Here is a 13,274-nt window from a genome sequence, read left to right on the forward strand (position 1 = left end):
TTACACCACATATATACAGGCAGTCCCCGGGTTACGTACAAGATAGGGACTGTAGGTTTGTTCTTAAGTTGAATCTGTATGTAAGTCAGAACTGGCGTCCAGATTCAGCCGCTGCTGAAACTGACCGCCAGTTCTGACTTACATACAGATTCAACTTAAGAACCCCAAGCGTCCCCAAGTCAGCTGCTGCTGAAACTGATCAGCGGCTGATTCCAGGAAGCCCGGGGCAGAGCAACTCTGCCTCGGGCTGCCTGTAGTCAGCACTGGTCAGTTTCAGCAGCGGCTGACTTGGGGACGCCAGGGGCAGAGCAGCTCGGGTGCTGCTCTGCCCCATGCGTCCTGATTCAGCCGCTGCTGAAACTGACCAGCAGCGGCTGAATCAGGACGCCTGGGGCAGAGCAGCTGGGGTGCTGCCGGGTTGGTCCAGTAGTGCCCAGAGTGGCGCTGCGGGACCAACCGGCAGCGCCCCAGCTGCTCTGCCCCAGGGTCCACAACAAAAGCCTGGTCTGCTGGGGGGGGAGGGCGGGGGGCACACTAGCTGCGCCCCCTTGTAGCCAGACAGGAACCCCCTTGTAACATCCATTTTTGCTTGCCTGGAGCATACAGGGCACACAGAGCAGAAGGCCCAGGCTGTGTGACCGTGAATGGCTGTAAACAGAGATACGCCAATTGCTGACCAAGAGGCTGCCAAGGAGTGCCCTTGACTGAAACCCATATTGATACGAACACACATCCATCCGTGGGGGGGAGGAATCTCTCGCCCAGTAAAAAAATGTCTAGTGCTCACAATTTAGTTATCTCTCTTGCAAGTGTAAATTAACTTGAAACTTGCTTGTAAGAACTGGCACCACAAAACGGACCAGTACAATTCGGCATCTTAGATAAGAAAGAGAATACAGGCCCCCAGGGGTATAAAGATAGGTCCAGCAGCGCATTTTCTCTGAGTGTCAATCTACCATCTATCTGCTGGTCGGGTTTGGTGTTTGATCTCCCGAGGTTCCAAGGGGACGCCCACCTCGTATTCATCTTTCCTAGGAATTGAGAGACCGGCCCTGACCTGACACGCTGGAGTCGAGAGGCACAGAAAGGGGTAAAAATTGTACCTGGATGTGGTCCTTTGCTTAAGTATATATATACATAGACTTAGAGCTCTTTAAAGATTAAGCTGTCACTTGGTACCATTATTTCTATTTTCTATCTTTATTTTCTTTGTAACCATTTTTTAAAATCTGTATTTGTTAGCATTTAAGAAATAGAGCAATAGCCATTGTAACCATATGCTTTTATAAGTCTTTTAATAAACCTGTAACTGTTTAAGCTTTAACCTGACTCCTTCAGTTGCTGTAACAGAACCAAGCACAATTTAAAAGAACTTCAGCCGGTCATAAAGGGACAGACATAGGGAGAGCTTGGGCGTTTGGATCTGTGTCACTCCCAGGTGACAAGATCCGTTGGGGCACCTTTCCAGCCTTTCCCAGGCTGCCCGCTGCGAAGGAACTTTGTGTTCTAGCAGTTAAAATCTAAGGTGTAATAAGCTCTTTCTATATAACAGGGCATCTGTTGGCCTGCTGGCCACCCTCTGCGACGGGACCCCGGTCCTAGCAGTAAAGACACGGACGTTAAACCTTTTCTCGGAAGCATACACACACACACTGCCCTGACCGTCGGCTGACACCCCTGTCCCAGCAGACCAGGGACACGGGGAGCAAAGCCGCAGCGGCAGCGGGGTGCCGCGCCTCTGAGGCTTTGCTCTGGCTGCGGCTGCGGCTGCGGCTTTGCTCCCGGTGCCCCTGGTCTGCTGGAGACGGTCCCCAACAGACCAGGGGCATCAGGAGCAGCTTTTCTCGCCCCGGAGGTCGAGGTGGCAGGACCGCTGCCTGCGAGCTCCGGGGCGAGAAAAGCCCCGTTCGTAAGTGCGGATCCGACATAAGTCGGATCCGCGTAAGTCGGGGACTGCCTGTATGTAACAGTCTGCCAGCATTTTCTTGTCATATTCTCTTTTCAGGAGATTATTTCCTTTGAGGGAAATTTACTTTGAGATAAAATGTGTTATATAGGAGAAGATATGTTATTGTAACAATTTATTGCTGACACTGGATGAATAATGTTTAATAATCATGAAATATTTTTGAATACTTCCTGAAATATGTTTGTGACCGTTCTTCCCCCCGATTTCTCAAAATTGCCTTAGGAATATAAATATGCATAACTCAAAGATGCTTTAGATAAAATACCTCATGTAATCTATTAATTTAAATGTTACAGTTTGCTTGACCTATGTATACTATTTTGATGAATGTACTGTTTCATCCTTATATGTAAAGCTACAAGTATCTAGTGTGAGTCTGTTTACAGTTTAAATGTGCCAATGAGCTTAATGACTGGTGATCAGCTTAATGACTTGTAAACAGCCTTGTTTGTCCTGTAAGTACAGAAGGTGGCTGGTGACATGACCATACCACCTGATGCTGGTATCCATTTTGAATCTGGTAAATTTCTGCCAAAGGGGGGATTTAAAACAGAAGATTCCCACCCTAGGGAGAGTCTATTTAAGCAATAGGAAGCTATCATGTCTTTGTCTTCAGCTGGCCTAAGAAAAGGCAAGACACACTCCAAAAGGAGACAAAGAAAGCTGGAGACCCAAGTCAGAATAAAAGACACTTGTCTCTGACTTGAAAATTGTATTTGAAATAAGAACAGCTCTTTTGGGCAAGAATCTTCTTACAGTACCCCTTGTTATTTTTTCTTGCAATTAGTTTCTTAGTGAATTAGAACTGGCTATGCATTTTCTTTTCATTTGAATTTAGTAACTTACTTTGATTTATCTATTTTCGCTTGCAGCTACTTAAATCCTACTGTTTGTACTTAGTAAAAATAATTTTTACTATCAGGACCAGTGTAAATAATTGGTATGGGGGGACAATCATTGTGCATATCTCTATTTCACTGACAGAGAGGGTTTAACTGATGAGCTTTCACTGTGTACAACTTTTACACAGAGAAAGATTTATGTATTTGGGGAAGAGGGTTGGTCCCATTTGGGGGTTGATTGCATGGGTGTTGGGCTATAGAACTGCATCTACCCAGAGCTGAAGTGGTTCGGTATCTGTGTTGCTCTTCAGGGAAGTGATTATCCCAACTCTGTGCTTTTTCTGGGGGAGTCCAGAAGATCTAGCCAGCAGGATAGGGTGAGGAGGAGCCCCAGAAAGCAAGAAAGAAGACATGATCAGTACACTTGGAAACAATCTTAAGGGGAGTCCTGTGACCACACCCCCTCACAATGTTGGATAAATTATTCAGTGAACAGGGCACTGATCCTGAAGTATGATGTACTAAAAGGTGTAAAAATCTTTTCATTAAATATGATTGCAGATTCAAGGTATGTATTAGTGAATTATTCAACTATTAATAAAACCCGTGTGAATAACAGATTTTTGACTATTTTAAGCTATTTGCAGCACTATATTGAAAAAATAAATAAATGGTTTGATAAGAATTATTCAATCGGGTCTATTTATTACATTTGAAAAAAAAGGCTGTAGCATATTTAGAATGATATTGTTAAATTATGTGTTTTTTATCATTATGATGCTTCCATCACTTTGATTATCTCTTTGAGCTATTAATAACTAGTAAATAATAGAGATTAACAACTCCAGTGAAATCAGGAACTGCTTACAAAGCATACTGTTAAATACATGTATAAAGGACTAGGGCCTTAAATAAATACTTATGGAATATATAGATTTATTATTTTGTGTCTTGTGAATTATGTCGATGTTGATGTTCTTTCCTTAAAAATATTTTGATCCTTTTAAATAAAGAAGTTTTAACAACATTTTTATTAAAATAACATTCACTGTCTGACAAACATAGAAAAACAAGGAAATTAAAAGCTGAGGTGGAAATTCTGTCCTTATCTTACCCCTTTACACATAAGCAAAGCAGTACCCTTAGGACATATATGTACCAAAATACCTACATACAGTGGGGTGAGGTAAAGGACAGATTTTCAGCCCACTGTTCTTTGATTTGTTTGGTCAGACATTTCTTTAGTGCTCCAGGATATATTTTTTGCTAGAGAGCCATTGTGGAAGAAGTATGACAAGTTCTGCTCTTTTACACCTACCTCAAATAACAGAAGTAACTCAAGATTTATGCTGGTCTAGGAACAGAATTCTGCCCATTATTCTCTCCATAGTTATGGATAAATCACATATTTAACTTATAAGAGCATATGGTTATCCTATATAAAAGAATGTTTATGGAAAGTGGTGGTGGTGGGGAGGCGGGGAATCAGACCAGGGCTTTGCAAACTATGAAGTTTAAAAATAAGGTGGACAGTGTATTTTTGTTTTTACAGTTTTTGGAATATTTTTATCTCTCAAAAGTAGTTCCACCTGGAAACACTGAATGGATTATGCTCAACTGAGTGAAGTGTGGTGAATTTGACTAGTTTTGTGTTTGGAAGATGGATCAAATATGCTAAGATTTTTCTTAAAATCTTCTGTCAGTGCTAGTGGTGATGGAGATGCTAATGTAAACCAGATGCAACTGCCACTTTGTTGTCTAAGGCCTTGTCTATACTAAAGTTTTGTTGACAAAAGTCCGCTTTCATTGACAAAACAGTGGAGGTATATATACCCTGAATTGCTCCTCCTGCCTATGTTACTCCTTTGCTATACCAACATAAAAAACCAACACCTTGACAAGTGACACAGATTTTTGCAACCTAGATAGAGTGATGCATCATCAGTGTAGACTCCTCACTTGGTTATATTTCCCTAATTGGTCTCCCGCCAGGTGGTGTTCTACAATGCCCATCATGACTAACCTGGTCAGCAGTTTGACCTCTGATATATAGAGGATACACAGGTATGCCTCCCTCTTTCTGTCTCTTCCCCCCTACATGCACGCACGCATGCATATATACACACACTCTCTCCCATTTAAAGGCCTGGGACGTTTGGAAATTCCTCTTGTTTGCTTGGCATGCAGCTTCACACAGCATCTTCCCAGCTGACCATGCTTACTTTCTGCAGCAGATGCATTCTTGTGTAGTTTGAGCTGCAGAGTCAATGGGGAGAGGAGGCTGTGCAGTCATAGTTTCATATCAGTTGTAGGAATGTTGATACCTATCGCCTGATTGCTAATGACATGCAGGAGAAGGGGCACAAAAGGGATATGCAGCAATGCCATGATACAATCCAGAAGATGAGTTCAACCATCACTCTGAAATAGTCCCAAATACATGCTGTAGGAAACTTTGCCATGTCACTCAGCAAGTATTTCTGCAGGGATCAGAATGGCATACAGGCAAGTGGCATATGGAACTAGTCTGAAGATGTTCCCTTGCATGCTGAGTTACCCATAGGAGTGAGATACTGTATTGGATTCTATTACCCTAAGCACTGGAAAAAGGTACCAATATTCAGAATAATTTCCCTATTTGGTTATGAATTCCTTTTGCAAACAACCCGTTGTCCCCTCCCTCTTGCCCCTTTCCTCATAAACTCACCATAATTAGGGCTCATGATGATTGTGTATTAGCCAAGGGACAGTAAGATTGAGGCGTGTGTAATTTTTGTGATTGACAGTTGTGAGCACATTCACTATTTCTGTTCATTGTTTCTTTGCCTTCTACAGATGTGCCCTTAAGAATGCACTCCTTGGCTGTGTCTAGACTGGCCAGTTTTTCCGGAAAATCAGCTGCTTTTTCAGAAAAACTTGCCACCTGTCTACATTGGCCGCTTGAATTTCCACAAAAGCACTGACGATCTCATGTAAGATTGTCAGTGTTCTTGTGAAAATACTATGCTGTTCCTGTTCGGGCAAAAGTCCTTTTGTGCAAAACTTTTGCACAAAAGGGCCAGTGTAGACAGCTCAGATTTGTTTTCCGCAAAAAAGCCCCGATCATGAAAATGGCGATCGGGGCTTTTTTGCGGAAAAGCGCATCTAGATTGGCACAGACGCTTTTCCGCAAAAAGTGCTTTTGCAGAAAAGCGTCCATGCCAATCTAGACTCTCTGCTCTGAAAATGCTTTTAACGGAAAACTTTTCCGTTAAAAGCATTTGCGAAAAATTATGCCAGTCTAGACACAGCCCATCAGTATGGAGTGCCTCCAGCAGGTAAGGCAGCAAACCAGGAGGAGTAAGGAGGTTCAGTTTTGTAAGATGCTGCAGTCAACCAATGCAGCACAGCGTGAAAAAAGAGCATGGAGGGAGACAATGAAATGAAATTAATGGAAGACTGAGCCTGGATAACTAGGAAAGGACTAGTTACAAGTGGATGTTAAAGCTCCTCACGGACCAGACCGAGATATCAAAGTATTTCATTAGCTTTCTTTTGCAGCAACCCACGTCCAACTTCCACTCTAGCCACTACAAAACTAAAGTCCATGCTTTCCCCAAAATCCTGCAGGGCATCCATTGCATGTTCCCAGTCCTCACAGTACTCCATGCATTCCATGGCTGGGGACTGGTTTTCCAAAGAAAGTTGCATTTACACCCAGCTGTGAGAACTCTAAGTGACACTAAAAGATATTCTTTGTCATGTCCCCTGTTTTTACCAAAAGTTGGTATTTGATCCTATTATTAAACTTAAGTCTTTGAAATAAATAAAATCTAATTTGTGAGATACATATATAGCTCAGTCCTAACATGGAGATATATTATCTAAAATTAGGACAATTTTCTCCTTGCAATTAACACTCAAGCAAGCACTGCAGGGTAATTCATGGAAGCAACTAAATATTGCCTGGTCAAATGCATCACATACAGATAAATTACTGTCAAAATGCTCCTTCAAAGTCTCCCTGATTCAAATTAGTGACGTGAAAGGTTAACTGGTTAATTGGTGGGGGCTGGAGCAACTCCCCCGTTTCTGTTGGCGGCAGGCCTGGGCACCCTACAGGTTGTTTTGGCCGGGCTGGAGTAGTCCCTGCCTGAGGCAGAGGGGCTGCTTCAGCTCAGTGGCAAGGGGGGGGGGGGGGGGCTGATGTACCCCCCTTTAAATCGGTTGAAGAATTAAATGGGATTTTACATCCCTAATTCAAATAGCCTCTGCTGTGCCCCTCTAATTGCCCTTATATCCGGCTGTTTAAAATCGTCAGCCAGTCAATCAATGTCAGTGGCCCATCCTTGGGGGAACTTTTCGGTCTTTGATTTGCAAATATTATGGAGAGTACAGCAGGCCACAAAGGCCATTGGAATATTGTTTTCATTGAGGTCCAACTGGCCAAAAAGGCAGTGTCAGAGACCCTTTAATTGGCCAAAGGCACATTCAATCATCATTCAGCACCTTTTGAGCCTGTTGTTGGAAGTGTTCCTTGCTATTGTCCTTGGATGGATAATGAAGGGGGCTGCAGCCTTCCTCTGGGCTATGGTGGCATGGAAGAAGACTCATGTAGCAGTCATGTGGCTGCTGCCTCCCCCCATCCTTCCTCAGCACTCAACACTTTGTGGATGATGCACTCAGTCAAAACAAGGAGCATGCTGTGGATGTGCTATGCTGATGTTATAAAAACGTTTTAAGATCACTGACAAAGTTTGTCTTAAATCAGTAGTGTAGATATTGCCTAACATTGTGCAGAACAAGCAGAATTGCTGTGGGTCTGCTTAGCAAGTTTACACAAGGAATGACCACATTTTGCAGTTATGGACATGCAGGGGAGTTTTCGAGGCAGAGCAATAATAGTTGGGTAGTTTCAGTTGCTCCACAGATATGAAAAAAACATCCATCTACTTTTATTGAGCAGGACCTCCAGAAAGTACTAGGTCTTCCCTCTACACTTCATACATGACCAGTCTACTCAATTTGTGTGCCGATTCCCTGGGTGAGGGGTTTGGGCCCAAACCGTGTCTGTTTAACACATGTGAATAATCCCATTGAAGTCAGTTACATCAGTGGCGGTCTGTATGAGGACAGGGCCAAGGATCCACTCCTATGGAGGCAGATTCAGGAGTGTAGCCTTTGCATATTCCATGTTAATTGAAAAGCAGCACAGAATCCATGGGGTGCAATAAATAGGCCATTCCCATGCCTTGTCATAGAATGAGTTTGTGCCACTTTCTAATTTTTTAAAACAACACCCCCAGATCTAACAGGTACCACTGAAATCCTGGTGACCCCACTATGGGATCTAGTCACATTTGTTTGGCAAAAGCTTCATTAAGAAGACCTAAGCCCTGACTCTGCAATGTGAATAACTACTCAGGGAATTAGGTCCCCCCCCATGGGAGTAAATGTCTGCAGGACCAGGCCCTACATGTGGGGACCGATGTCACCTGCCAACCCGTAACAACATCCAATGACACAGCCCAACAGCCGGGCAAGAAGCAGCGACCCGCTGTCCCTTTAACTCCGAGCCCCGCAGGGCGGGGTCAGCGTGATGGGCAGCGCGAGCGACCAATGAGACGGGCTGAGAGCGGTTGGGTCCTGGCCGCGGGCGCTGAGCCGAGCGGGCGGCGGTGATGGCTGACGAGATCCGCAAGGCGCAGGCCGCCCGGCCCGGCGGGGACACCATCTTCGGGAAGATCATCCGCAAGGAGATCCCGGCCAAGATCATCTTCGAGGACGAGCAGGTGGGGGGCGGCGCGAGGCTCCCAGGCTGCTCTGGGCGGTGGCTGCAGCCCCCGGGGCGCGGTGGGGCCGCGTGGCGGTGCAGGGGGGCGCCGGGCTCCCTGGCTGCGGGAGCCGCTTGCGGCTGGGGGCGGCTGTGCAGGGCGGGGCAACGCCCCACTGCTGCGTGGGGGGCGGGGAACTGTCACCCCGGAGCCCGCCGTTCGGAAGGGCAAAGTCTCCTCCTGCCTCCCCCGCTGGGGCAGGGGCTTCGTGTCCCCCCCCCCAGCTCCTTATCGTATTGGCGGACAGGAAAAGGGGAAACCTGCTTTTGGTCCCAGCCCTCCACGTTCCAGGGCTTCCATGTTGGTGCTGCAAAGCCCCGGATCACGAGTTGCTCGTTTGTGGCCACCCAGCCCCCTCACCAGATCATAAATAGATACGCGAAGTCGAGGGCCGTCTGACACCAAATCAATCTTAATGGGTCCTGCCTGGTACAAACGGCGCTCCAAATACTTGCCCCTGTTCCTTGCATCTTGTGCGATCCAGCCATATTGCTCCCACTCCCACAGAGATGACCTGAACTCTGCTGCCTAAATAGGGAACACTCTTAAAAATCAAGACCTAAGGGTGGCTGTCTGCAGCAGTATTGCATGACCTCTGTTCTGGTATCTGGATCATGCTATATCTTGGCCACAAACCCAGAATTTGTATCTTTAAAATGGGCAGCCATCCTGCTGTGATAAAGCTACCATAATTTGGCTTATACCTGTTGGATCTGGTTCAGTTTTGATGGCATGTCTCCTGATCTTGACTCATAAAGTTAAGAAAAGTTGCATATTTATTAGTGTAACATAACCCAATTCCCTTATCTAGCAATTTGAATCTGACTATGTCCATCCAGGGTTGACACTAAACACTGACATCACTGCAAGCTATGGCTCCTCTTTGCTTGTGAAAATCAGGCCCTGTATAAATGCAATGCAGAAGATGGATTCTTATTGAAAAATGTACCATTAGTATGACCTGTAAATATATAGCTATTGACAACTGAAGAGCCAATATCTTAAGAGGTGAGGATAGTATCACAATTTTTTAGGGAAAATTTTACTGTAGCTCACTGAATAATTTTGAAATGCTCTCCAAAGCAATTTCTTTGCTGCTGCTTTGCAATGAGAATGTGCATACCTTATAGATGTATTTCTCTTTGTCCATGTGAAAGTTTTAGTAGACTTTGCCTCTAATCTTGGTATGCTGTGGAAAACATATTGCCACAGTTAGTATAATAAAATGAGCCTGCTCTTCAATTTACTGAGTTGATAATAAATAAGCCCGTCTGAGAAATAGGGAGAAATCCAGTTTCCAATCTTAATACACTTTGGGAAGCTTAAATAATTATGTGATCATCATCTCTCACAAGATAAAAAGAGGAAACTTGTTCTAAATCTTCAGGAATTAAAACTGCTCTTGCAGGATTGAAGGATGTTTCTATGTAACCAGCTAATTCAGTGGCTCTCATCTTTTCTAGAGTACTGAGTCCCCTTCAAGAGTCTGACTTGTCTTGCTTTTAAGTATTCACCTCACTTAAAAACTACTTGCTTACAAATCAGACTCAAAACTGGTCTTCGTAGGTCTCTGTATATAGGCATTTTGTGTTAATTTTAAAGGTTTTCTTCTTACTGCTAACTGCATTTTAAGGTATAAATGACTCTCTAATATCAAGTAACCAGTGCTAATTTTGGAAAGTTATTGAACTTACGATCTCAACTTCAGTATGTGCTGGTATGGGGGTGAGTGGTAATGTGATATTCTGATTTATCCATTGGGGTTGTTTTTCTTTAAAGTGTTGATGCTTCAGCTCTTAATTTTTTTAAATTTTTTTAGTGCCTTGCATTCCATGATATTTCACCCCAAGCTCCAACACATTTCCTAGTGGTTCCTAAGAAGCCAATTGCCCAATTATCTGAAGCAGAAGATTCAGATGAATCTGTAAGTATTGTGAAAGTCATTGCATATTAATTCTGTCTATTGAATATATTATTGTAACCTATGAAAATGATTTGGTTTTTTTAGGGCAGAGATTGAGTTTCATTTTCTGCCTTTATAGCTTGATCAAAGCACAGACTGACAAGATGCAGTGGCGTACTTAATTCATTGGTTGCTTTGAGTAGGAATGTTAGATGACTAGTCAGTTACATGCTATGTAACCGCATCAAATTTTAGCATAAGAACACAGGAACGGCCATACTGGGTCAGACCAAAGGTCCATCTAGTCCAGTATCCTGTGTGACGACAGTGGCCAATACCAGATGCCCCGGGATTGGGGATCACAACAGGTAATCCTCACGTGATTCCACCCATGTCACTCACCTTCAGAGAAACAGAGTCTAGGGCAGTGGTCCCCAACCTTTAGAGGCTCGCGGGCGCCCGCGGGGCGGGGCCACTCACGCGCCAGGGGACGGGGCCACGTGTCCTGGGGCACGCCAGGGGCGGGGATCCCCTTGCATCCGGCGCCGGCATGTGCCCTGGGGCCGGGGCCACCCGAGCGCCGCGCACCAGGCGCCAGTGCGTGTTGCGCGCCTGGGTCCGGCGCCTCCAGTGCGCCGCGGGGCCGGCCCAGGTTGTCGGTGGGCGCACACAAATGCCACGGCAGGAACCATGGCGCCCGCAGGCACCGCGTTGGGGACCACTGGTCTAGGGATACCATTCCTACACATCCTGGCTAATAGCCCTTGATGGACCTAGCCTCCATGAATCTAACTAGCTCTTTTTTTGAACTCTGTTAAAGTCCTAGTCTCCTACTCAAGGAGTTCCACAGATTGGCTGCTCTGAGTGAAGAAAACTTTCCTTTTGTTTGTTTTAAACCTGCTGCCTATTAATTTCAATTGGTGACCCCTAGTTCTTATATTGTAGGCATAAGTAAATAACTTTCCTTATTCACTTTTTCCACACCAGTCATGATTTTATCGGTCTCTATCATATCCCTCCTTAGTCTCCTCTTTTCTAAGCTGTAAAGTCCAAGTCTTTTTAATCTTTCTTCATATGGGACCCATTCCAAACCCCTCATCATTTTTATTGCCCTCTTCTGAACCTTTTCCAATGCCAATATATCTTTTTTGAGATGCGGCAACCACATCTGTACGCAGTATTCAAGATGTGGGTGTACCATGGTTTTATATTCTCTATCCCTTTTTTAACGACTCCTAACATTCTACAGTAAAACTCCAGTGGTATGGCACTCCTGATGGTCCGGCACCATCTAGTACCCGGATGTGCTCCGGGCAGCCGGACAATTAGAGTTGCTCTGCCCCCAGCTTCCCCGAGTCAGCTTCTGGTCAGTTTCAGCCTGGGGCAGAACAGCTGAGGTGCTGCTGGGTTGGTCCCGTAGCTCTGCCCCTCTGTTCAAAAAGAGGCAGGGGGCGGGGAAAAAGTGACTAGTTTAGTCACTAATCAACTATCCAATAAGCATTTATTTATTGGATAGTCAACTAGTCGCTTACATCTCTAGTTGCAGTACAAAATGATTTAAGTCAGTGAGAAAATGTACCTTTTAAAAATGCATGTTTTTAATGCAGAAGTATTGGTTTTTGTTTTGAAATATATTCTATTCTCCATCCTAGTGTAGAACAGATGATGCTTCTTCTAGTGTGGGGGAAAAAATAGTTTGTGGCATCTTGTATTTGGGTGAAGTGACAGTGTTGCCAAGAGGTACCTGAATTCATGAGAACTAGAAAGGCTCTTCTTTCTTGAAAATCAGGCCTCAGTGCTTTGTGATTGGTTATCTAGTATACAATGAAGAAAAGCCAACTTCTTAATTGAAGTAAGGAATGAAAAGGGCCTAATCTTGACCTGTGTGACTGTGACATCTGTTGGCTAGTACTTGCCTGTAAAAGTCCTTCCCTTTTTTAAACAAACAAAAATACCTTTATAGATTAAGGTTTTGGTCTTGTATGCCATTCCATCTTTTACAATAGTTTTTAAAATTTATTTGGAGATTTTTTTTAACAGTTACACCATATAACTGATAAACTGACAGGTCTTCAAATTGCTCACAATTGTTTCTGTGGTTGATTTTTTTTTTTTTTTCTCTCTCTCCTTTCTCCCATTCCTGTTTGATCCTTCCAGCTTCTTGGGCATTTAGTGATTGTTGGCAAGAAGTGTGCTGCTGATTTGGGCCTGACCAAGGGATTTCGAATGGTTCTGAATGAAGGCCCAGATGGTGGACAGTCTGTCTATCACGTACATCTACACGTTCTTGGTGGACGTCAGTTGGGCTGGCCTCCAGGTTAAGTTGCAGCAAGAATCACCAGTCTGTGTGGAAATGATCGCTGCACAGATTTAATACATTGCCCAAGAATCCAAATATACTGTTAACAAGTTCAGTCACGCTTTCTGTATAGGGCAATAAAAGTTTTCAGCAGTGCTCACATAATAAAGTTATAACAGGTAGCACCATCTCTCTGGTGTGTTTTTTCACTATTTTGCTATATAACTATTTCCATTGGAATGTGTGGTAATGCTTAAACTACATTCACTAACTTGCTTCTCTGAATGTGGCATACTGTGTGGTGGTGGTGGGGGAGGGGGAGTATTAATGCAGATTTGTTCAGCACATCCAGTCTAATATCTCACCAAGACCAAACCTCTTCATGGTTTTCTGAGCATTCTAGAAACAATACACACAGACAGGGTCGATTGCACTTAAATCAATGTCT

General features: G+C 44.3%; 1 protein-coding gene across 1 annotated transcript; it reads left to right on the top strand.

Moving 5' to 3' along the window:
- Positions 1-8,422: 8,422 nt before the first annotated feature.
- Positions 8,423-13,008, top strand: HINT1 (histidine triad nucleotide binding protein 1). Its single transcript, XM_006131873.4, has 3 exons — positions 8,423-8,582; positions 10,444-10,548; positions 12,685-13,008. The coding sequence occupies exons 1-3, from the start codon at positions 8,472-8,474 to the stop codon at positions 12,847-12,849; spliced, it is 381 nt and encodes a 126-aa protein (XP_006131935.1). The 5' UTR covers positions 8,423-8,471; the 3' UTR covers positions 12,850-13,008.
- The last annotated feature ends 266 nt before the right edge of the window (positions 13,009-13,274 follow it).

The sequence above is a fragment of the Pelodiscus sinensis genome, chromosome 6, assembly GCF_049634645.1.
Source record: "Pelodiscus sinensis isolate JC-2024 chromosome 6, ASM4963464v1, whole genome shotgun sequence".
NCBI classification, from domain to species: Eukaryota; Metazoa; Chordata; order Testudines; family Trionychidae; genus Pelodiscus; species Pelodiscus sinensis.